This window comes from Scyliorhinus torazame, chromosome 21 (genome assembly GCF_047496885.1).
Source record: "Scyliorhinus torazame isolate Kashiwa2021f chromosome 21, sScyTor2.1, whole genome shotgun sequence".
In the NCBI taxonomy this organism is placed as follows: Eukaryota; Metazoa; Chordata; class Chondrichthyes; order Carcharhiniformes; family Scyliorhinidae; genus Scyliorhinus; species Scyliorhinus torazame.
The window spans coordinates 13,050,273-13,075,876 of NC_092727.1; the positions used below are offsets into that span (position 1 = coordinate 13,050,273).

The window sequence follows — 25,604 nt, forward strand, 5'->3', positions numbered from 1 at the left end:
GGTCATTCCTAAATGGTCTGTTATTTTTTTGCTATTTGAGAATAATTGCCATTGGTTTGTAGAATTGGTGAGGCTGACTTTGTAAATTTGCTCGTCTTGACTCTCCACAGTTCCCAGCCAGCCTCCTGACAATGTGAAAGCGGTATCGATTTTGTCCGATGTCATCACCATCATCTGGTCACCACCTCCTCGGAGTACCTTAAATGGAGTCTTGAAGGGTTTCCGAGTCATTTACTGGTCTGTTCACCATGATGGAGGTCAGTTGCTAGCTGAGCATTACTTCTTCCTTCTCCCTCTCTTCAATCTTTCCTCCCCCTTCCAAAGGAGTTACCTCCATCATGGTGCCATGGGTGGTGGCTCATGCTCCAACTCCATGACCAAGCTATCATTGCCCTTTAACAATGACCCCACCTTCATAGAATCATAACATGTGCATAAAGCCAGTCAACCTGTTGTGCCAACGTTGGCTCTCTGAAAGAGCAATTCAACAAATCCCACTCCCCCGCCCCTTCCCCAAAGCCCTGAAACTTCCAATTCCCCTTTGAAACCGTGATTGAATTTGCCTCCAACAAACTCACAGGCCGTGCAGCCCAGACCCTAACCGCTCCCTGCATGAAACTGTCCCTCGTCATGTTGCCTTTGGTTCTTTTGTCAATCACATAATGTTCCCGGGTGCTCGAATCCTTCCACGTCTTCATCTACTCTGTCTCGACCCCTCACGATTTTAAACATGTCTACAAATCTCCTCCCAACCTCCTTTTGTAATCAGTCATCGTGTTACAATCGTGGCCTATCCCTCCCAAAACTAGTGGCCTTGAAGCTTTTGCACTTGTTCCCAGTGAGCACAGCACAAGCCAGGAACCAAAGCTGGAAACTTCCTGGTTTATATGGTGCAGAGAGGTGACACTTCTGAATCTTCAAACAACCACGTTTCCAACACTGGTGTCCATGATGCAGCATCACAAGAAGAAAGGGGGACGTTGGGAAAAAATAAGATCGTTCTCTGCTTAGTCTTTTTAAAAATAAATTTAGAGGACCCAATTATTTTATTCCAATTAAGGGGCAATTTAGCGTGGCCAGTCCACCTACCCTGCACATCTTTGGGTTGTGGGGGTGAGGCCCACGCAGACACGGGGAGAATGTGCCAACTCCACACGGACAGTGACCCGGGGCCGGGATTGAACCTGTGACCTCGCCGCTGTGAGGCGGCAGTGCTAACTACTGGGCCACCGTGCCACCCACATTCCCTGCGTAGTCTTGTGAACAGAGAGCCAAATGGGTCACTCCAGACGGAAATATTTTATTTGACATGGGTGACATATCCTGCCATCAATAAACACCCACAGTAGGTTTCACTCACTACTTGCGACTGTTAATCTACAGACCAACTGGAGAGGGGAAACATCTGCTTTTTTCTCTCTCTGTTAACATGGTTCCAGATTTTTCAAAATGAAGAACGGGTAAGTGGTACATTGTACCTACCCCCATACGGTAAATCTGCAGATAAGAACTATGGCCAGCAATGCTCCCACACACCTACAGCCAAATCGTTTACTGTCAGAGCCAAGAATCAACAGATTTGTTTTAACGTCGGCCAACTCGGGGAGAAAAAAATTCTTGGCAATTCCTCTCAGACTCCTGAAGAGGATCAGAACAGGTTCCTGGAGGGGTGGCGCGGCGGCACAGTGGAACAGTAGTTAGCACTGTTGCCTCACGCCGCCGAGGACCCGGATTCGATCCCGGCCCCGGGTCACTGTCCGTGTGGAGCTTGCACATTCTCCCCGTGTCTGCGTGGGGCTCACGCCCACAACCCAAAGATGTGCAGGGTAGGTGGATTGGCCACGCTAATTTTCCCCTTAATTGGAAAGAAAAGAATTGGGTACTCTAAACTTTAAAAAAAAAACAGGTTCCACAAGATCACAATGTTCCCCACCTTCCGTTGGTAATGAAATCAGTATTGTCTAGAATATTTGAATATGTAGAACATTTGCAGAGTCTCCGCTCTGGAAGAATCTTTCTTCCCCTTTACCCTGATGGCTGACCTACTCTGCGACCATCAGTCCCCCTGCTGGCATCCCCCACCTTCCCAGCGCTTATGTTTCAGATCCCCAGAGTTTGCAGGTTGTCTTGATTACGGACACATTTTATTCCAAAGCTCTCCCTTATGCTACATCACAGTTCACATTCTGCCTGTTGTGCTGTGTCCCCTCGGCCAATGACAAGATTTGCTCTTTTATAGTGACAAAAAGTGAGAGTCCTGCAGAATGACTCCTCATGTCTGTGTGTGTCTGTGTGCATGTCTGTGGGATGTGTGTGTGTGACGTCGGTGTGCGTGTAATGTGTGATGTGTGCGTATAATATCTGCATGTGTGTCTGCGTGCTGTGTGTGTGTAATGTATGTGTGTGTCGGTATGTAGGGATTCTCTCATCCTGCGACTGTGTCCACGCCGTTGTAAATGCCGTCGCGTTTTACGATGGCGTGAACGGGCCGCTCCCAGGACGAATTCTGGCCCCTACAGGGGGCCAGCACGGCGCTGGAGTGGTTCACGCCGCTCCAGCTGCCGATCCCGGTGTGAACTGGCTGCCGCGGGATCCGCACATGCGCAGTGGCTTCCTTCAACGCGCTGGCCCCGACGCAACATGGCGCAGGACTACAGGGGCCGGCGCGTAAGAAAGGAGGCCCCCAGCCAGAGAGGCCGGCCCGCCAATCGGTGGGCCCCGATCGCAGGCCGGGCTGCATTGGAGGTCCCCAGCGGGCTCGGACCCCCCCCCCCCCCCCTCCACACCCCCACAGGTCGCAACCCGACCCTTCCACGCTGAGTTCCCGCCAGCTGAGAGCAGGTGTGGATGGCGCGTTTCCACGGCGGTCGCTCGGCCCATCCCGGCCCGAGAATCGGCGGGCCGGCCGTCTAGGGCGGCTCGCGTCCGGCGCCGCGCCAACCACGCCAGCGCCAATGGTGCCGATTCTCCACTCTGCGGAGAATCGCGTGCTGGCGTCGGGGCGGCATGGCCCAGTCACGTTGATTCTCTGGCCCGGCCCAGGGCTGGGAGAATCCCGCCCGTGATGTTTGTGTAATGTGTGTGTGTGATATGTGTGTGTAATGTGTGTATGTGTGTGATGTGTGTACAGTGTGTGTGACGTGTGTGTATGTGGGTGTGTGTGATGTGTGTACAGTGTGTGTCACGTGTGTGTATGTGTGATGTGTGTACAATGTGTGATGTGTGTGTGTATGTGTGTGAGTGATGTGTGTACAGTGTGTGTGAGTGATGTGTGTGACGTGTGTGTATGTGGGTGTGTGTGATGTGTGTACAATGTGTGTGTGTATGTGTGTGAGTGATGTGTGTACAGTGTGTGTGATGTGTGTACAATGTGTGTATGTGTGTGATGTGTGTACAGTGTGTGTGACGTGTGTGTATGTGTGATGTGTGTACAATGTGTGATGTGTGTGTGTATGCGTGTGAGTGATGTGTGTACAGTGTGTGTGACGTGTGTGTGTGTGTGATGTGTGTACAATGTGTGTGAGTGATGTGTGTGACGTGTGTGTGACGTGTGTGTATGTGGGTGTGTGTGATGTGTGTACAATGTGTGTGTGTATGTGTGTGAGTGATGTGTGTACAGTGTGTGTGATGTGTGTACAATGTGTGTATGTGTGTGATGTGTGTACAGTGTGTGTGATGTGTGTGTATGTGTGATGTGTGTACAATGTGTGATGTGTGTGTGTATGCATGTGAGTGATGTGTGTACAGTGTGTGTGACGTGTGTGTGTGTGTGATGTGTGTACAATGTGTGTGAGTGATGTGTGTGACGTGTGTGTGACGTGTGTGTGTGTGGGTGTGTGTGATGTGTGTACAATGTGTGTGTGTATGTGTGTGAGTGATGTGTGTACAGTGTGTGTGACGTGTGTGTGTGTGTGATGTGTGTACAATGTGTGTGTGTATGTGTGTGAGTGATGTGTGTGACGTGTGTGTGTGTGTGATGTGTGTACAATGTGTGTGTGTATGTGTGTGTGTGATGTGTGTACAATATGTGTGTATGTGTGAGTGATGTGTGTACAATATGTGTGTGTGTGATGTGTGTACAATATGTGTGTGAGTGATGTGTGTACAGTGTGTGTGATGTGTGTACAATGTGTGTACAATGTGTGTGTGTATGTGTGTGAGTGATGTGTGTGATGTGTGTGTGATGTGTGTACAATGTGTGTGTGTATGTGTGTGTGTGATGTGTGTACAATGTGTGATGTGTGTGTAATGCTGAGGAATGGAGCATTTCCCATTTCAAGTAGCCAGTGTCAATGTCAAGTTACTCTCAATTCATGATTGGTATTAGAGTAAAGCTTCCTTTAATCTGCCCTCATTTCTCAGTCACAATTAAATAAAAGTGCCTCCTTTTGCGCTTTTGCCATTTCTCACAACAGCCAACTTGCAGCAATGAATGTCAGTTTTGTGAGTTGACCTGGATTGACTATTCCCATCTCACGTGGAACCCTCACAGATGGTGGATAAGGAACATTTCCATCCCAAAAGCCCTTGGCTCCGCACCCTAGTTCCAGAAGTGAAAAAGTGGCCTCCAACCTACTGTGCCAGCTGAACCCCACAAAGCTTCCCCTTGTTCCATTGCCGCCCATCCAATCCAATTCTCCTTTTGTGCTTTGATCTAGACTGGGGAGCGATGCAGAATATCACAACCATGGAGACCCGCGTGGAACTGAAGGGATTGGAGAAATTCACCAATTACAGCGTGCAGGTGCTGGCCTTCACTCAGGCAGGAGATGGCGTTCGCAGTTTGGTGCTCTACACACAGACGAAAGAAGACAGTGAGAACCTTTCTTTCTCTCTCTCCCTCTGTAGAAGTTGAAAGAGTTTCCTTCGTCAGGTTTTGCGTGGCAGGGTACAGTGGTGCTGACCGAGTATTCAGCGGCACGACATGGATAAGACTAACAACAATTTGAAAGGCATAGCAATAATTGTTGGTTACATTGGCTGCCAAAATTGCCACTCGTTGACCCCGGTTAATATATTAATCATTTCTAACTTAGTCTTTTAGTAAGATGTGCTTGTCTTAAAACTTTAATGTTTACCATCAACTTGATTTTTCTTGCCCTTTCTCCTATTCTTTTCAACCTCAATGATATAGAACATACAGTGCAGAAGGAGGCCATTCAGCCCATCGAGTCCGCACGACCCACTAAAGCCCTCTCTCCCACCCTCACTTGCGTCCTACCCCGTAACCGAGTAACCCCTCCTAACCTTTTTTGGTCACTAAGGGCAATTTATCATGGCTTTACCTGCACGTCTTTGGACTGTGGGAGGAAACCGGAGGAAACCCACGCAGACACGGGGAGAACGTGCAGACTCCGCACAGACAGTGACCCAGCGGGGAATCGAACCTGGGACCCTGGCGCTGTGAAGCCACAGTGCTATCCACTTGTGCTACCGTGCTCCTGACTTTTGGTCTTGGCTCCTTCTCAATAAAAGGGGACGCCACTGCTGCCGTTAAGTAGAAAACCGTCAAATAAAACCCTCCCCTCGCTCAACTCAAGCATATTAATTTTCATCTTCTGAACATATTGTGGCCCAGTTGTTTGTTTTTGGCAGATATTGATGGGGTGTGGGGAGAATGTTCAAGATGTACTCCTGGTATTGCCAGCAAACTGTCCATACGGTTTTTACGGCCGGGTGGCCTCACGGTTCCACCAGCGAGCTGCTTTCTGAATAACCCATCAGTCCAAGTAGCTGAATACAGGACTCCGGCTGATTCAAGGAGGTTGGAGGTGGCAAGGTAACAGCCTCGGAGGGTTGAGAGTCGCCTGCATCAATTTCGTTTGGTGGAAGAGCATTGCTCCCGACCCCGATAGAGATCACTGACAATCCATTTTTGTAAATGGCCACCGCTGTCCATTTGAAGACCACTGGTGAGGCAGCGCAATGCAAAATGCCAAGTGCCTCTACCAATCAATGCTTAACATCTGTAATGGTGTTGTATTGGCATCATAGGATTTGGCATCAGTTGAGAAACACTTTGATTTAAAAGTTCTCATCATTGATTTCAAATCTCTCCATGGCTGCGTCTCTCCCAATCCCCCTAACCTTCTCCAGCCACACAATCCTCCAAGATTCCTGATCTCCTCCAATTCTGTAACCTCTCATGCTCACCAAGCCTCCTTAGGCAGCACCTTCCAAACCACTGCCATCTAGAAGGGCAGTGTCAGCAGACACTTGGGAACCCCACCACCTGGAGGTTCCCCTCCAAGTCACTCACCTCCCTGACTTGGCAGAAAATCGCCGTTCCTTCACTGTCAAAATCCTGGAACCCCCCCCTCCCTAACAGAACTCTGGGCGTACCTACACCACATGGACTGCAGCGGTTCAATAAGGCAGCTCACCACCAGCCTCTCAAGGGATCGCCCTCAAGGGATCATCAGTTTTAGTCACTTCCCCACCGGTGGCCAAGCCTTCATCTGCCTAGACTATAAACTCTGGAGTTTCCTCCCTAAAATCCTCTGCCTCTTGGTCTCTCTCTTCTTTTAGGACATGCCTGAAAGCCTGCAGGACTGGATGTGAGTTGGGAGACCACCTGCAACGTTCTGGAGGAGGGTGGGGTGCACTATTTGGGCACTCTCCTCATATTATGGGTAGTTTCTCATCTTAAGATCCTGTTGAAACTTTAACAAGCCTGGCACTGAGCGAGTGAACAGCTGCCAGCTGCTTTCCCCTTCACTGCCAACCCCCCAACTGCACTGCTGTCGCATTTTAGGAAAATCAACCCTGCCTTTCAGATGCACACCGTTCAGCCAAGAGGAGAGGAACGTCTGAAGCAACTTGTTTCTGATTGTGTTGGCTTGAATTAAAAACTGTACTGAGAAGCTGCCAGATTGACTCAATACGTGGTCAGTCTAGCATTTACTAACCCGAGTTTCAGCTCCTTTAACAGCGCGTTGGGAATCAGGCTTTCTGATGTGTATAGTTTAGATTTGCCCCACCAAATAACCAACCAGATTGGGCACGGTGCAAGCTGCCCACAACCAGCAGGGAAAATGGCTGCCGGCTCATTTCCACATGAGCAGGAGGCCCGACAACCCTCCAAGCCAACTGGACTCTCACGGCAAGCGCTGGCCGACAGTACTTTTAAAACAAATGCTTCCGCACAATTGAAAGAAATGAGCCATGCTCAACAGTACTCTGGCATCTTGATTTAATTTGCTCAATCGCCCCTCAGCTGAATAATGCTATCCGACTGGCTGAAGAAGATCATTGGTTTAATGATGGACATCAGTGTACCTTCACTGAGCGAGAATGCCCTAGGTGGCATCGCTGCACTGATAGGGGTACAGTAGTGTGAATGGCTGTGAAGGAGTTCTACTGCATTAATAATCCAATAGAAACCCACTTCAAAATTCCACCAGAGCAGGCAATTTAATTTGCAGGCTCTTTTATAATTTAGAAGTAACAAGTTGCATTTGTTAAAGTACCCAAGGAGCTGATTTATTAATGCCGTTCAGGGGTATTGGCCAGGGATGTGTGACCCCAGTCCTGCAGGAGCACGGTTGACTCAAACGTGGCTGAGCGTGTCACTCAGCCATTACTCATTGGAAAAGTCACTACGAAGAGGCAATAAATGCTGACATCTTGGCAATGAATATTTTAAAAAGGACCTATGCCTTGTTAAATGCAACCAATCCTACAGTTGGTGATCTAAGTACCAATTAAATAGGGGAAGGAAAGATTGGAAACGTAAAAATATATTACAAGGTAATTAAGCAGCCCTAAATTCAGACGAGCCAGAAAGATGTGCTGAGCGAGTGCATTATGTTGGCCATCAGCCATTTTGAATTTGGTCCCTCTGCATTACTCCGTGACCGCTCTGAGACTTTAGGGATGTCACCAAGAACCGGAATGTAGTGCAGCTTTGCCAGGTGGCGCAGAGGGTTTAAAAAAAAAAATTGTAATTGGACAGCAGACGTGTTGAGGCACTGACTCGAGGCGGACGTGGCTGCAACGTTATTTGTCCAGCGAATCTGGCTTTCGACCGATGAAGTGATTTAAAATTAAACTGTACCTAATTATAGACTGCAGTCTGAAATTAAGGCTTCAGTTCATGCCAGAACAAATCCTATCATGTTCAGATCCATTATAACATGCCACCTCCAAGGTTATTAATTGTTCCTTGATTGCAGTGGATAGTAAATCCTGATGGAATTCTGCCAAGTCAACTGGATGACCCAGTTTCTCCCGCAAAGCGGAATCGACATCTGTTTTTTTTTAATTCTGTGGGCCCCACGTATTTGCATATTTTTTCATTAACTAATCCCTTTTTGCATAAAAGTTAATAGAAGGATTTTTATTTCCTATTTCAAAAGAGAATCCAAGTTCTCTGGGTAATCATTAATGTATTTAATCACTTCTAGAATACAAATTACTCTGTCACATTTTGATTTCAGGCGCGTTTAATCCTTTTGGGAAAATAAATGCATATTAATGAATGAACTGGGGTTTGCACGCTTCCTTTCGGCCTTTAAGCCGTAAATTAGTGGTGCAGTTGAGCCCCCTCAAGGGCTTCTGTTATTGTTGTGCATCTGGATTGGGGCAGCTGCCTTAAGGGGGACCCTTTGCACTTAGTACATTGCCAGCAAACCGCCGCACAAGAGAAAGGGCTGATAATGCCTGCAGCAGCCTTGGGCATTGAAGAGACCCCAACCTCTCTTGCAACAGCATCTCGCATCGACCTCCAGCTTTTAGCACGGGGAAAATGTCCCAAAGCACATCCGAGAGGTGAAGCGATGGCAGGGGTAGGGGCAACTGAAAGCAAGAACAAATATGTTTCTGCTGAGGCTCGCAATCCGGGTTAGCGCTGCAGTGCAGTGCCAAGGGAGTGCTGTGCTGTCAGAGGCGAGTTGTAAACACAGGGCCCCATTGTCCCTCGCGATTGGATGCAAAATATCCCACGTCACTATTCAAAGAAGAGTGAGAGAATTTCTCTGTCAGGTAACATGTAATACAGATTCTCGGCTGATTTACTTCATGGGGCCTTGCTGTGTTCCAATTGGTGGCTAAATTTCCCAATGTTAACAACTTATTTCACAATCACTTCAGTGGCTGTAAAATGCTTTGAAGAATCCTAGTAACATGTAAAGCACAATGCTAAATGCAAGCACTTTCCTTTAAATCAGTGGCAACATGGTGGGATTTAGGGAGAGTGTTACAGGGTGCTGGGCCATGACAACGGAGGTAGAGTGAAGTGAAGGGACTTTTAAACTAGGATGAAGATTTTGAATGAACTACTTTGGGCAATGGGAGGCCGCTAGAGGCCAACATGGTCAAGGACGGGCAAGGGCACAGAACGAGTCCAGGATTGAGATTTTTGGACGTGATATATTTTAACATGGAAGTCCAAAGCGCTATAAACTTCCGGTTTTTGTGTCCATTCTGATGATACTCAACGATGGAGAACTCAAGCACCTGCTGAATGCAGCACGTTAACAGGGTAAAACACCCAAACCCCTCTCAGTCTATCCCTGCCACCGCTTCACCTCTTTGATGTGCTTTGGGACATTTTTCCCATGCTAGAAACTGGAGATCGATGCGAGATGCTGCTGTGGGGTTACCCACCGATTATGTTGCAAAAGAGTTTGGAGTCTCTTCCAAGCTCGAGGTTGCTACGGGCGCTATCAGCCCTCCCTCTTGAGCAGTGGTTTGCTGGGAATGCAGTAAGTGCGAAGGTCCCCCTTAAGGCAGCTGCCTCAATCCAGAGACACATAAAAATTATGGCCATTAGTCAGGAGTAGAATGCATATAAACTGCTGTATGATTGTCATTAAAAAATGGCCACTGCCAATGATTTGAGCCACATCTCCTGGCGGCCATATTGTAGGCTCAATTATTCAGTAATTTATCGTGTGAATATTTCACATAAAATCTGTAGCTTGTGCTGTAAATGGAATAGCCTGAAGTTCGAAATCAAATAAGTGGTGCTTCACGTATGCAATTTTTATGAAGAAATAAAGATTTGTGCCCAAGGCCTAAGGGGCCTTGTCACAGATTAATCTACATACATAGGTTCTGATTTGATCCCTGCCATTCTAAACAGGTGCAAAGAATGTGGATTAACTTTGAACATGGATTAAATTGTGATGATGTAGTCCGTGGCAGTTTTAAATATTAGAATTTATCTTCATTGGTCCAGTCATAATGCTTTCACATTAAGGATGTAATGCTGAAAAATGGAGGCTTAAGCTCTCAGCTGCCTCGAACATCTTCTCTCCTGTAGTCTCCTCCCAGCCTCCCCTCCCCCATTCATTAATACCTGTAAGCTTCTCAGAATTCAATATCTAACAAAACTCTGGGAGGTAGGATTTGAGCGGCCTGTCTGGAAATTATGTTCACTGCTGTCTCATCATCTATCATTTTCTTATTAATTATTAGAATTATTAGACCACTTAAAGTGACAGTGGCCCCTTTCTCCAACCCCCACTCCCCGCAACCTCCCACACCACCACAATCTCTCTTGAGCTGCCTGGTTTATACTTCTTTTTTAAAAAAATTAGAGTACCCAGGGCAGCACGGTGGCACAGTGGGTTAGCCCTGTTGCCTCATGACGCCAAAGTCACAGGTTCGATCCCGGCTCTGGGTCACTGTCCGTGTGGAATTTGCACATTCTCCCCGTGGGTTTCACCCCCACAACACAAAGATGTGCAGGGTAGGTGGATTGGCCACGTTAATTTGCCCCTTAATTGGAAAAAATGAATTGGGTACTCTAAATTTAAAAAAAAAATTTTAGAGTACCCAATTCATTTTTTCCAATTAAGGGGGTAATTTAACGTGGCCAATCCAGCTAGCCTGGATATCTTTGTGTTGTGGGGATGAGACCCACGCAGACACGGGGAGAACGTGCACTCAGGCAGCCTGGAACTGCAACGATTCCGGAAGTGAATGTGGACATGACCTTCCACCTTTGGTTACAACTTCCACAGGGCGGCACGGCGGCACAGTGGTTAGCACTGCTGCCTCACAACGCTGAGGACCCGGGTTCGATCCCGGCCCCGGACCACTGTCCGTGTGGGGCTTGCACATACTCCCCGTGTCCGCGTGAGTCTCACCCCCCACAACCCAAAAGATGTGCAGGGTAGGTGGATTGGCCACGCTAAATTGCCCCTTAATTGGAAAAAATTAATTGGGTACTCTAAACGTATAAAAAAACAACATTTCGGGTTTGTAGCATTATTTCAGTAAAGGCTGAGGTAGTTATCACAGCGAGAGCGAGATGAGAGATTGTGCTGCCTGGGTGAATGGTGAGCTAGCAGATGTCAACACATTCTGACCTCAAGTTACCCCGATTGCAGTTCAACCCGACCTACTGGATCCAAAGGAAACCAAAGTGCCACCTGAAGCCCACCCACTCACTGTGCAGGTGCAGGATTTACACCATACCCACTCTATCCCCAATCTATTAACTGAACTGAAAGCCAGTGATAATCAGGAAAGCTAACAAACATGTTCAAGTGAGAAGGCTCAAGGAAAGTTTGGGTAACTAATTCTAAGAGTTGTGCAAGAAAAGAAAAAGTACCAAGGCTACGGCGAGCCTTGCACCGATTATGTCGGCACAGCGGCACAATGGTTAGCACTGCTGCCTCCCCCCGGGTTCGATTCCGGCCTTGGGTGACGGTGTGGAGTTTGCACGTTCTCCCCGTACCTGTGTAGGTTTCCTCCAGGTGCTCCGGTTTATTCCCACAGTTAAAAGATGTGCGGGTTAGGTGGATTTAATATTGTAAATTTCCCCTTAGTGTCCAAAGATGTGCAGGTTAGGTGGGGTTACAGGGATAGGGTGGGGGGAGTGGGCCTGGGTAGGGTGCTCTTTCAGAGGGTCGTGCAGGCTCGATGGGCCAAATGGCCTCATTCTGCACTGTCGGGATTCTAAACAATGGATAGAGCATTCCATGTTAGCTTGGTATCACCAACAACCTTCAAAGTTACTCCTGTTTTGTCAATTTCCAGACTGGATACAATGCGGTGCAGTAGTAGCATCCCTACCCTTGGACCACAAACTTCTGGGCTCAAGTCCATCGTCAGGACTTGTTGACCATAGAAAGAGAGTTCATAACACGGTTCAATGGGCTGAAATTCTGCTTGGGAATCCCGCTCCCCACCCACTCCCACACCCCCGCTATTCCCCAAAAAGGGTAAAAAGGTGCCTGGGAAGAAATGCTAAAAATAAATGTCCTGGAGTGGGGATTTCCTGGCTGTTCCTGCCGGAGAGATCTTCTGCATGCGAACAGCGGGGAGCCTCAATGAGCGCTCCGGGACTGAAAGATCATGTCGCCGGCCGCCTTCACCGCTTCAAATCACGCCGCGGGGGTGGGGGGAGTGGGCAGAAACCCCCAACTCCAGCTTTGTTAAATATTAGGGGAAAGAAAGAACTTGAGTTTTTGAATGGAATGTAGCTGGTGCTGGCCAGGCCAGCATTTATTGCCCACCCTACATGGCACCCATCACAACCTGAAGATGTCCCAAAGACAAAGTTTCAAAGACAAGTACAGATGGAATCTAGAAATTTGGCAACAATTAGCGCACCGCAAGTAGGAGAATGACCCAATAACGTTTTTTTTATTGTTTGATGATGGTTGGGGGATAAATATTAGCCGTGACATTTCCATATTTGCAAACAAGTACAATGATTTTTCAAAAGAGATCTTAAAAATGAAATGAATGTTGTACTAACCAATGTGATGGCTCCAACGCAGAAATGGACCCCAGTGTCGGCATTCAACACTCCCTGATACATCGCAGTTAGGTCAAAATAACAACTTTATCCTGACCTAATGATGCGTCTCAGCTTCCACCACAGAAGAGGAACTGATATACTAACTCTATGCACCCACAATCTCATCTAACATATTCCATTTCAACGGCGGCACAGTCGTACAGTGGTTAGCACTGTTGCTTCACAGCTCCAGAGTCCCAGGTTCGATTCCTGGCTGGGCCACTGCCTGTGCGGAATTTGCACATTCTCCCCGTGCCTGTGTGCGTTTCCTCCGGGTGCTCCGGTTTCCTCCCACAGTCCAAAGATATGAAGGTTAGGTGGATTGGCCATGCTAAATTGCCCCTTAGTGTCCAAAAAGGTTAGATGGGGTTACTGCTTTACGGGGATCGGGCGGAGGTATGGGCTTAGGTAGGGTGATCTTTCCAAGGGCCGGTGCAGACTTGATGAGCCGAATGGCCTCCTTCTGCACGGTAAATTCTATGATCTATGATCTAACACCGGCCATCCCATGGTCAGTGAGGGCAATTGCCAGCTTGTGGTTAGTGAGGGAGGTTTTGCGTTGTGGATCAATGTAGTCTGAGAGTTTGATTAAAACTATCCAACTACACACGCCATGGACAATTTTACAGGGTCTGTTGATTGCAGCCAGGAGGCTGCAGGAGGTTTCACACCTTCAATCTGGGCTGTACCTTGAGGCCAGGTCAAAGAGACAAAACACCTGCTGTTTCTACAGCATTAGCCCTAGATTTCATTTACGTTTGCCATATCCTGTCTTGGAGAGTAGCAGTTAACCCTGGTCACCTTTTACTGTGCTATAGGGCCTCCTAGTAAGATTATTTCCTGATCATACATCAGATGAAGGGCAGCACACTAGCACAGTGGTTAGCACTGGTGATTCACAGCACCAGGGACCCGGGATCGATCCCCGGCTTGGATCACTGTTTGTGCAGAGTCTGCACGTTCTCCCCGTGTCTGCGTGGGTTTCCTCCAGGTGCTACAGTTTCCCCCCACAAGACCCAAAAGATGTGCTTGTTAGGTGAATTAGACATTCTGAATTCTCCCTCAGTGTACACGAACAGGTGCCGGAGTATGGCGACTAGGGTAGGTGGATTGGCCATGATAAATTGCCCTTAGTCACCAAAAAGGTTAGGAGGGGTTATTAGGTTACGGGGATAGGGTGGAAGTGAGGGCTTAAGTGGGTCGGTGCAGACTCGATGGGCCGAATGGCCTCCTTCTGCACTGTATGTTCTATGTTCCAGGGGATTTTCACAGTAACTTCATTGCAGTAAGCCTACTTGTGACACTATAAGGTAAGGATTGGGCAAATGCATGAGTAGGTGTTTGACTGATTTGGTACCTATAGGTTCCCGCAAAGCTTCAATCTTACAAAAACAGCATCTTGTTAAAAAGACGGGTGAATAGAATTGAGGTACGGATCAGCTGTGATGTAACTGGATAGTGAAATAGGGCTTGAATTTCCTTTTGCTGTTCCTTTGTAAGGATTACTCACCGTGTAACTGCACAGAGGTTGGGTTTATTCGATAGGTTAATGTTCATTTTATATACAGGGACAATCAGAGTTCTGTAGCATATTTTTAAAATGGGATTTTCCTTGCCCTCTGTGATAGTCATCACATTTTCTTTCAGATTTTTACATAATGAAATGCTTGTTTCAGCCTCTGTGCAAACAAGTAGTAATCAATAGGAACTTCAGCAAACAGGTTTTTCAAATTGTTTTGGAGGTTTGATGATACGGTTTGGATTTGTAAAGGCCTACTTTTGCAGCACATGTTGTTCTGCGTTCTAGGAATTAATAAGCAGCTTGACTAAATGTTATTGAAGCAGCTGTCCTTCATTTCACGCAATGTCTGTTCTTTAATTCAGTTCCAGGACCTCCTGCGGGAATCAAAGCAGTCCCCTCTTCAGCGAGCAGTGTGGTGGTGGCATGGCTGCCCCCTACCAAACCAAATGGAATCATCCGCAAATATACCATCTTTTGTTCGAGCCCCGGGTCAGGGCAGCCGGTGAGTGGCAAGTTCTCCAGCACCCCATTCCCCGTCCGCTGAGATTAAATGTTAGCAATGTGCCCCGAGGACACCAGGAGATTAAAAATCCTTCCAGTCAAACTCCATCTTGACAAGTTCTGTTGTTGCAGGAATCAAATGTTCACTGGGAAACTTTTAATTCTTCTGTAAAACCTTAGTGGATCTTTGCAAGTCTCCATTCCTTACACATGTCCAGCCCTTAGTCCTCATTCAACTATTTAAATTCTCCATTTCACTACCTCGTCTCTTCCGAAATGGAGCTCAAATGGTTTTGTCAAGCTCAGGGTCTTCATACGTGCAAAGAATCTTAATAATCCTTGACTTTATATAAGGTCCAAGATTGGACAAAACTTGCATGCTCTGTTCATCCACAAGAAGGCCCTGTGGCGTCTCCCTTACACGTTCTGCCAGGTTGCACTGATATACTAACTCTATGCACCCACAATCTCTCTTGTTTATATTTTGTAGCTGCCATCATGATTGCTGCTCCTCCTCAATTTGCTTTCTTGTCCCTGCCAGGCTGCAAACTTACCATCCCATGTCTTCTTTCTCCCTATAATAAGGCGAGGCCGTGGCATAGGGGTACTGAATTTACTACTACTTACTGCTAATTACTGGACTGTTAATGCTCAGATCCCACAATGGCAATGGGTGGAATTTAGGTTCACTTCATTTAAACAAAATCTGTAATATAAAGCTAGTCTTAGTAATGGTGGCCATGAAACTATCATTGATTCACATAGGAACCCATCTGGCTCACTGATGCCCTTTAGGGAAGGAAATCTGCCGTCCTTACCCGGTCTGGCCTACATCTGACTCCAGACACACAGCAATGTGGATGACTCTTAACTGCCCTCCGAAAGGGCCGAGCAAACCACTCAATTTCATGGGCATTGACTACTGGCCTTGCCAGCAAGGCCCAAACCCCATGAAAGAGTAAAGAAAAAAATTTTCACTGTGTTGAAAGGAAGATCCTTCGACTCGTTTCCTATTTAATTCATTCCGTCCAAGAATCTGAAAGTTGTGGAACTCACTGCCTTTTCCTCTTCCAATCCACAGGTTTTGCGAATCACTCCCTCTTCATTTAACTCCTCTTGTGTGTCAGCTGTGCCCCGATGGGTAGCATTCTCTCCTCTGAGGCAGAAGGTTGTGGGTTCAAGTCCCACTGCAGAACCTTCGGCACACAATTCCATAATGGCACTCCTGTGCAGTACCGAGGGATTGGTGCACTGTTGGGAGTGCCACCTTTTATTAAATTGAGACCCTGTCTGCCCCTCTGGATGTAAAATACCCCGAGGTGCTATTTTGAAGACGAGTAGGGCAGTTATCCCTGGCTTCATGGCCAACATTCATCCCTCGACTAACATCATTACAAAAGCAGATCACCTGGTCATTGCTGTTTGTGGGGGCTTGCTATGTTCAAAAAGGCTGCTGCATTTCCTGCAAAAACACTCCTGAAACATTTTATCAGCTGGGCGGCACGTTAGCACAGTGGTTAGCACTGTTATTTCAAAGCGCCAGGGACCCGGGTTCGATTCTTGGCTTGGGTCACTGTCTGTGTGGAGTCTCCACGTTCTCCCCTTGTCTGCGTGGGATTCCTCCGGGTGCTCCGGTTTCTTCCCACAAGTCCCGAAAGACATGCTTGTTAGGTGAATTGGGCGTTCTGAATTCTCCCTCTGTGTACCCGAACAGGCGCCGGAGTGTGGCAACTAGGGGCTTTTCACAGTAACTTCATTGCAGTGTTAATGTAAGCCCACATCTGACAATAATAAAGATTATTATTAAAGCTCTTTGGGACTTGCTGTGTTCATGAAAGAAGTCATCATACAGATGTAAATCTTCTTTGACTTTCTTGCTGTTTTCAATCTTTGGTTTCCTCCAATACGAGTCTTCCCTGGTCTCCTAATCCCACCATTGAGTCACTGACCTTTCACCTCACCACTTCTGACTGGGACATCTGAGGCATTGTCCTTCGCCGTTTTCCTTTCTCTCCACCTAATACGTACACCTGACCATAGAATAGAATCATAGAATTTACAGTGCAGAAGGAGGCCATTCATCCCATCGAGTCTGCACCGGCTCTTGGAAAGAGCACCCTACCCAAGGTCAACACCTGCACCCTATCCCCATAACCCAGTAACCCCACCCAACACTAAGGGCAATTTTGGACACTAAGGGCAATTTATCACGGCCAATCCACCTAACCTGCACATCTTTGGACTGTGGGAGGAAACCGGAGCACCCGGAGGAAACCCACGCACACACGGGGAGGATGTGCAGACTCCACACAGACAGTGACCCAAGCCGGAATCGAACCTGGGACCCTCGAACTGTGAAGCAATTGTGCTATCCACAATGCTACCGTGCTGCCCGCCATTATCCATGAGAAAAAACCGACAGAAAGTGTGCAAGACAGCTCCCAGCAAAATTGAAAATATGCAACAATAAAAATGTTCACAGAAAAATTTGAGAGTAAATTTGAAATTGAATGGTTAAATTCTTAACCACCTCTTTATTATGCTGTGGTATATTATTGTGCAAATAATGATGTGCTAATTATCGATGAGCAGCCTTTGTAATGCAGATGTTTTGCTTTCCCCTGTGAGTCCTTCAGTAAGTGTAGTATGGCCATATGCTCATTTATCAGTGACTCATCAATGTTATTTCAACAACTCGGACACTCTTCTGTGATCGATGACTGATGTTTCTGAATCTGGGTTATGCAGGCAGATATTTACCGGGGCATTGTCACTTGGCAAAGTGCCCTGTCCGAGAGTTGTTATAGGTTGCCCAGCTGAGCTGTGCAGAACGAGGTTAAACGTAGATGCAGAGACGTCAAGTGTGGCATCTGTTCATCTTTCGCAAAGCTCGCTGTGATGGTTAAGAGGTCTCTGCCCATTTTGGGACAAGGGAGTGGGGAATTCAGCCTGTAAAAACCTGATTCTGTTCCCATTCGTCCCAGGGAATAATATGGTGCGTTTCTAGTGCAATGAACCATTCGAAAAATTGAAACCCTTCCCTGGTGTGAAAGAGTTATTTACCACAGCATAACATGTTAACATTAGCAACATACTGTCTTCAGTGTTGCAAGTTTATCAAAACCTTTATGGCAGAACAACTAGTCCTTTTCCTCTGGTATTGCCCATGCAGTGCCTATACCATCATTGGGGGCATTGCTTTGAGCCATCTTGACCCTAAACTCTGTATTTGCCTTCGGATGATCCCTAAAATGTACTTCTTTAACCAAGTGATTGGTTACGGGACCAAATGTCTCCTTTTCTGGCTTGGTGTCAACTATTGTCTCGTTAGCTCTGGTGAAGTGCCTTGAGATGCTTTATTCTGTTAAAGATTTTAAAAAATTAATTTAGAGTACCCAATTCATTTGTTTTCCAATTAAGGGGCAATTTAGCGTGGCCAATGCACCTAACCTGCACATCTTTGGGTTGTGGGGGTGAGACCCACACAGTCACGGGGAGGGCACGGTAGCACAGTGGTTAGCACAGTTGCTTCACAGCTCCAGGGTCCCAGGTTCGATTCCTGGCTTGGGTCACTGTCTGTGTGGAGTCTGCACGTTCTCCCTGTGTCTGCGTGGGTTTCCTCCAGGTGCTCCGGTTTCCTCCCACAGTCCAAAGAAGTGCAGGTTAGGTGGATTGGCCGTGATACATTGCCCCTTAGTGTCCAAAAAGATTAGGTGGGACTTCCGGGTGCGGCTATGCGGAGCTGCAGGAGTTTATTAAGCACTGCTTCGAGGAGCAGCACGAGGAGATGCGTAAGGAAATGCTGGCGCCTATGCTTTCGGCAATCGAAGGACTCGGGATCACCCAGAAGGCCCACGAGGTTCAGATCCAGGAGGTACAAAAAAGAGTTGGTCAGAATGAGGACGCAATCTCGGGCCTGGTGGTGAGAGTGGAGCAGAACGAGGCGCTACACAGGAGGTGGGTGGGAAGACTCGAAGACCTGGAGAACAGGTCAAGGAGAAAGAATCTGCGGATCCTGGGTCTCCCTGAAGGAGTGGAGGGGGCCGATGCCGGGGCATACGCGAGCACGATGCTCGGGGCGATGATGGGCAAGGAGGCCCCTTCGAGGCCGCTGGAGTTGGACGGGGCACACCGGGTGCTGGCGAGGAGGCCCCGGGCAAATGAGCCGCCAAGGGCGATGGTGGTGAGGTTCCACCGGTTCACGGACAGAGAGTGGGTCCTGAAATGGGCCAAGAAGGAGCGGAGCAGTAAGTGGGACAATGCAGAGATCCGAATATACCCGGACTGGAGCACGGAGGTTGCAAAGCGGAGAGCGGGTTTCAACCGGGCCAATGCGGTGTTGCACCGGAAAGAAGTGAAATTCGGAATGCTGCAGCCAGCGCGACTGTGGGCCACATACAAGGGCCAACACTACTACTTTGAAACACCTGAAGAGGCGTGGACATTTATACAAACCGAAAAGTTGGACTCTAACTGAGGGTTTGTGAGGGTCGGGGGGATATTTGAGGTTTGATGTGTGATGGTTGTTGTATATAGGGGGTCAATCACAATCACGCGCAGGAAATGTTACATGGGCTGGGGGAGAGAGACAAGGCCGCGACAGGAGCTGCGCCAGAGGGGGCGGAGCGGGCTTTGGAAAGCGCGTTTTTTTTTTGTTTTTGCTGCTGCACTGGCCGAAAGTGAATGGGACATAGAAGAGGTGGTCGGGACGGGGGTCCCCCGTCTGGGGGACTGGAGGGTGAGGGAGGAGTGGACACGGGACTGGCCCAGAAAAGGAGATGGCTAGTCGGCAGGGAGGGGGGGGGGTGAGAGCCCCTCCAATCCGGCTGATAACGTGGAACGTGAGGGGACTGAATGGGCCGGTGAAGAGGGCTCGAGTGTTCGCGCACTTAAAGGGACTGAAGGCGGACGTGGTCATGCTCCAAGAGACCCACCTGAAGGTAGCGGACCAGGTCAGGTTAAGAAAGGGATGGGTAGGACAGGTATTCCACTCGGGACTGGACGCGAAGAATAGAGGGGTGGCAATATTAGTGGGAAAGCGGGTGTCATTTGAGGCCAAGACTATTGAGGTGGACAATGGAGGGCGATATGTAATGGTGAGCGGTAGGCTGCAAGGGACGTGGATGGTGTTGGTAAACGTATACGCCCCGAACTGGGATGATGCAGGATTCATGAAGCGCATGTTGGGGTGCATTCCGGACCTGGAGAAAGGAGGCCTGATAATGGGAGGGGACTTCAATGCAGTGTTGGATCCAGCACTGGACCGCTCCAAATCAAGGACTGGAAAGAGGCCGGCGGCGGCCAAGGTACTTAGGGGGTTTATGGATCAGATGGGGGGAGTGGACCCATGGCGGTTTGCAAGGCCGCAGGCCAGGGAATTTTCTTTCTTTTCCCATGTACACAAAGCCTACTCCCGGATAGATTTTTTTGTTCTGGGCAGGGCGCTCATCCCGAGGGTGGAGGGGACGGAGTATTCGGCCATAGCCGTTTCAGACCATGCCCCGCACTGGGTGGAACTGGAGCTGGGAGAGGAGAGGGACCAACGCCCACTGTGGCGGCTGGATGTGGGATTGCTGGCGGACGAGGTGGTGTGTGGGAAGGTGAGGGGGTGTATCGAAAGGTACTTGGAGGCCAACGACAACGGAGAGGTGCGGGTAGGGGTGGTATGGGAGGCGTTGAAGGCGGTGGTCAGGGGAGAGCTAATCTCCATTAGGACTCATAGGGAGACGACAGAGGGCATGGAAAGGGAGAGGTTAGTGGGGGAGATTTTGAGAGTGGACAGGAGATATGCAGAGGCCCCGGAGGAAAGATTACTTGGGGAAAGACGACGGCTCCAGACGGAGTTTGACCTGTTGACCACAGGGAAGGCTGAGACACAGTGGAGGAAAGCGCAGGGGGCGACCTATGAGTATGGGGAAAAGGCTGGTCGGATGCTGGCACACCAGCTCCGTAAAAGGATGGCAGTGAGGGAAATAGGGGGAGTCAAAGATGGAAGGGGAGCCACGGTTCGGAGTGCGACGAAAATAAACGAGGCATTTATTTCTATGAAGAGCTGTACAGATCTCAGTCCCCAGCGGGGGAAGAGGGTATGAGACGATTCCTAGACCAACTGAGATTCCCGAGGGTGGAGGAGCAAGAGGTGGCTGGTTTGGGGGCACCAATTGGGTTGGAGGAGCTGAGCAAGGGTTTGGGGAGCATGCAGGCGGGGAAGGCCCCGGGACCGGATGGGTTCCCGGTAGAGTTCTACAGGAAGTACGCAGACCTGTTGGCCCCACTACTAGTGAGGACCTTTAATGAGGCAAGAGAGGAGGGGACCCTACCTCCGACAATGTCGGAAGCGACAATTTCTTTGATCCTAAAGCGGGACAAGGACCCACTGCAATGTGGATCGTACAGGCCGATCTCGCTCCTTAATGAGGATGCAAAGTTGCTGGCAAAAGTGCTGGCCACGAGGATCGAGGACTGTGTCCCGGGGGTAATCCACGAGGACCAGACAGGATTTGTAAAGGGTAGGCAGCTAAACACCAATGTGCGGCGGCTCTTAAACGTGATAATGATGCCACCGGTGGAGGGAGAAGCGGAGATAGTGGCAGCTATGGACGCGGAGAAGGCCTTTGACCGAGTAGAGTGGGAGTACCTCTGGGAGGTGCTGCGTAGGTTTGGGTTCGGGGGAGGGTTTATCAGTTGGGTTAAGCTCCTTTACAGAGCCCCGATGGCGAGTGTAGTGACGAACCGGCGGAGGTCGGAGTACTTTCGACTGTTCCGAGGGACGAGGCAGGGGTGCCCCATGTCCCCCCTGTTGTTCGCATTGGCGATTGAACCATTGGCCATGTCACTGAGGGAGTCTAATAAATGGAAGGGGGTAGTCCGAGGGGGAGAAGAGCATCGGGTGTCGCTATATGCGGATGACCTGTTGCTGTACGCGGCGGATCCAATGGAGGGGATGGTGGAGGTCATGCAGACTTTAAGGGAGTTTGGGGAGTTTTTGGGCTATAAGCTCAATGTAGGGAAGAGTGAGCTCTTTGTATTACAGGTGGGGGACCAAGAAAGAGGGATAGGGGACCTACCGCTGAGGAGGGCGGAGGGGAGCTTTTGGTATCTGGGGATCCAGATAGCCAGGAGTTGGGGGGCCCTACATAAACTGAATCTGACGAGTTTGGTGGAGCAAATGGAGGAGGATTTTAAAAGATGGGACATGCTACCGCTCTCGCTTGTGGGTAGAGTGCAGTCGGTCAAAATGGTGGTCCTTCCGAGGTTTTTGTTTGTGTTTCAGTGCCTTCCCATCATGATCACCAAGGCCTTTTTTAAGAGAGTAGGCAGGAGTATTATGGGGTTTGTGTGGGCGAATAAGACCCCGAGGGTAAGGAGAAGGTTCCTGAAACGCAGTAGGGACCGAGGAGGGTTGGCGCTGCCAAACCTGGGGAGCTACTACTGGGCAGCAAATGTGGCGATGATCCGCAAGTAGGTTATGGAGGGAGAGGGGGCGGCATGGAAGAGGATGGAGATGGCGTCCTGCAAAGGAACGAGCCTGGGTTGGTGATTGCACCGCTGCCGCTCTCGCCGACAAAGTATACCACGAGCCCGGTGGTGGCGGCAACGCTAAGGATCTGGGGCCAGTGGAGACGGCACAGGGGTGCAATGGGAGCATCGGTGTGGTCCCCGATCAGGGGTAACCATCGGTTTGTCCCGGGGAAGATGGACGGGGGGTTCCAGAGCTGGCATCGGACGGGGATCAGAAGAATGGGGGACCTGTTCATTGACGGAACGTTTGCGAGCCGAGGGGCACTGGAGGAGAAATTTGAGTTACCCCCGGGAAATGCCTTTAGATATATGCAGGTGAGAGCTTTTGTGAGGCGACAGGTGAGGGAATTCCCGTAGCTCCCGGCACAAGAAATTCAAGACAGGGTGATCTCGGGTGCATGGGTCGGGGAGGGCAAGATGTCGGCAATACACCAGGAGATGAAAGAAGAGGGGGAAGCGCTGGTAGAAGAGTTGAAGGGTAAATGGGAGGAGGAGCTGGGGGAGGAAATCGAGGAAGGTCTGTGGGCTGATGCCCTGGGTAGGGTTAATTCCTCCTCCTCGTGTGCCAGGCTCAGCCTGATACAATTTAAGGTGGTTCACAGAGCTCACTTGACGGGGGCGAGGTTGAGCAGGTTCTTTGGGGTAGAGGACAGATGTGGAAGGTGCTCAGGGAGCCCGGCGAACCATGGCCATATGTTTTGGTCATGCCCGGCACTGGAGGGGTTCTGGAGAGGAGTGGCGGGAGCAATATCTCAGGTGGTGAAAGTCCGGGTCAAGCCAAGCTGGGGGCTAGCAATATTCGGAGTAGTGGACGGACCGGGAGTGCAGGAGGCGAAAGAGGCCAGGATTCTGGCCTTTGTGTCCCTAGTAGCCCGGCGAAGGATCTTGCTAATGTGGAAGGAGGCGAAGCCCCCCAGCGTGGAGGCCTGGATAAACGATATGGCTGGGTTCAGAAAGTTGGAGAGGATCAAGTTCGCCTTGAGAGGGTCTGTGCAGGGGTTCTACAGGCGGGGCGGGGGAGGGGGGGGGGGGGGACATCCGGGGGGGGGGGGGGGGGGGGAGCTGCCTGGGGGGGTGGACGAGCAAGCGATAACATGAAGAGTCGGGGAAACTGGCACGTACAGGAGAGAGCCAGTGTACAAGCTATGTAAATATACTGTTTTGTCATGTTTATTATCTTGCTCCGCGTGATTTCTCGTTTCTTTTTTTTTGTTACGGGGGGTGGGGGGGTTGTTGTTTGTAAGGGAGAAAAATTGTGTTAAAAACTTTAATAAATATATTTTTAAAAAAAGATTAGGTGGGGTTACTGGGTTACGGGGATAGGGTGGAGGTGTGGGCTTAGGTAGGGTGCTCTTTCCGAGGACGGTGCAGACCCGATGGGCCGAATGGCCTCCTTCTGCACAGTGAATTCTATGATTCTATGAATGTGCAAACTACACATGGACAGTGACCTGGGGATGGGATTGAACCCGGGTCCTCGGTGCCATGAGGCAGCAGTGCTAACTACCGTGCCACCCTGATTCTGTTAAAAATGATATATAAATGCAGGTTGAATGACAATCAGAGTCTAGAGTGGTCTAGAGTGCAGGGGCTGGTTTAGCACAGGGCTAAATCGCTGGCTTTGAAAGCAGACCAAGGCAAGCCAGCAGCACGGTTCGATTCCTGTAACAGCCTCCCCAAACAGGCGCCGGAATGTGGCGACTAGGGGCTTTTCACAGTAACTTCGTTTGAAGCCTACTTGTGACAATAAGAGATTTTCATTTCGTTTCATTTTCATTTTCATTTCATAATCTATTCTCGTGCTTCCATTTTTCTTTATTCACCAATGTTTTTGCTGTAGGCATGCAGACCTCACCAAGACATTCCCGTTCCCTGCATGGAAACCAATGGGGAAGAGTCTTGTGCCCATCCCTGTGGTGGGTTTGATGGTGTGGGGCATTTAATTAAGTAGGAGGGTAGCAACAGGAGACCCCACTGCCTTCCTGCCGCCATTCCAATTAAATCCATGGTGGTAAGCCTGTGGACATCCTTCTTGCCCCGCCACCAATAGAGGCCATTACACGGCTTGGTATTGACCCAATGACGGGCTGTCGGCTCGTCGGGGGAACGACCAGCAAACCCGTGCGGGGTTCCTTATTTTCTCCCAGGAGACTCCTTCATTCAAAGGCACTCAGACAGAGGTAAGGAGTGGGCCCATGAGAGCCAGCCCTTCCCACTTGCTGCCGAGCCTTCACCCCGCTTTCCCAACATCCATCTCCCACCATAATTCGTCCCTGGCCTGGGATCCAGGGACAATCCTGGGCCTGAGGTGGTGTCATAGCTTCCTGGTGGTACTGCTGCCCGATAGTGCTGCCGGCCTCTGATTGGCTGGTATTTCTTGGCGAGCGAGACTTTTGACCCTCCCCCACCATAGTCTTTAATCCTGGGGGAGGTGGGGGTGGGGGGGGGGGGGGGGTGGAGGGAGGCCCATTGTTGGCCTGGTTGGCACATGGTGTGGTGATCCTTCCCAAAAGAGGTAATGTGGGGCTCTCACCAGTTCCCCAGCTGGCGGGCAGGATTCCAGTCACCGTCACAATATTGTGCCTCAGAAGCTTTGGTGTGAGGCAGGGCTGGGTATGTGCCAATAACGAAGCACCATGAGTGTGGTGTTTTACAGCCACATGGTCAGAGACATGAGCTACCTTTTTCATTCTTGACATATGGCATCATTGGCAATACTGATCCTCAGTTCTCCTGATACAGCTGAATGACTTACTAGACCGCTTCAGAGTTCAGTCCGGGGTCAACCACATTGGTGCTGGACTGGAGCCTTTACTGGGTCATGTCAACATGTCTCCTTCCCCAATGGACATTTGCGAATCAATTGGGTTTTTACAAAAGTCTGCCAGTTACTCACGCCAGATAATTATTCCCAGATTTTTAGAACTGGTGAGATTTGCACCAGCATTTTCTGGATTATTTGTCCAGGAACATCACCACTACACTGCGGTACCCAGTGCAACTTATACCAAAACAAATGAAAATTCAGGAAAGTACAATAAAATGGTTTGGATTACTCTCTGCCTCATTTCTATTGGTTGTAGCAGGGATCTGCCATGTGATACAATGAAAAGGGAGGTTAAAGGGGTTCCGTTTATATGGAAAATGGAATCTACACAATAGCCTAAAAATGTTGACAGTGTGCAGATTGCCACCAAAATTCAACAGTGGCAAAACGTTGAGTTTCCTTTTTGGAAAACAAAATGCTACTAAACCATCTCCCATTGTGTACCCGATCGTCACACTAAAAGGGAGAATTGCTGAATC

At 49.2% G+C, this 25,604-nt stretch overlaps 1 protein-coding gene across 2 annotated transcripts in view; it reads left to right on the forward strand.

The window, feature by feature from the left end:
* The window catches only part of dscaml1 (Down syndrome cell adhesion molecule like 1), a 692,721-nt gene that overhangs the window by 551,464 nt on the left and 115,653 nt on the right, over positions 1 to 25,604 (forward strand). For both annotated transcript variants that reach the window (XM_072486516.1, XM_072486518.1), the window contains exons 18-20: positions 111 to 257; positions 4,659 to 4,814; positions 14,639 to 14,778. In XM_072486516.1, coding sequence (XP_072342617.1) covers positions 111 to 257; positions 4,659 to 4,814; positions 14,639 to 14,778 — 443 coding nt within the window. The remainder of the gene's footprint in view (positions 1 to 110; positions 258 to 4,658; positions 4,815 to 14,638; positions 14,779 to 25,604) is intronic.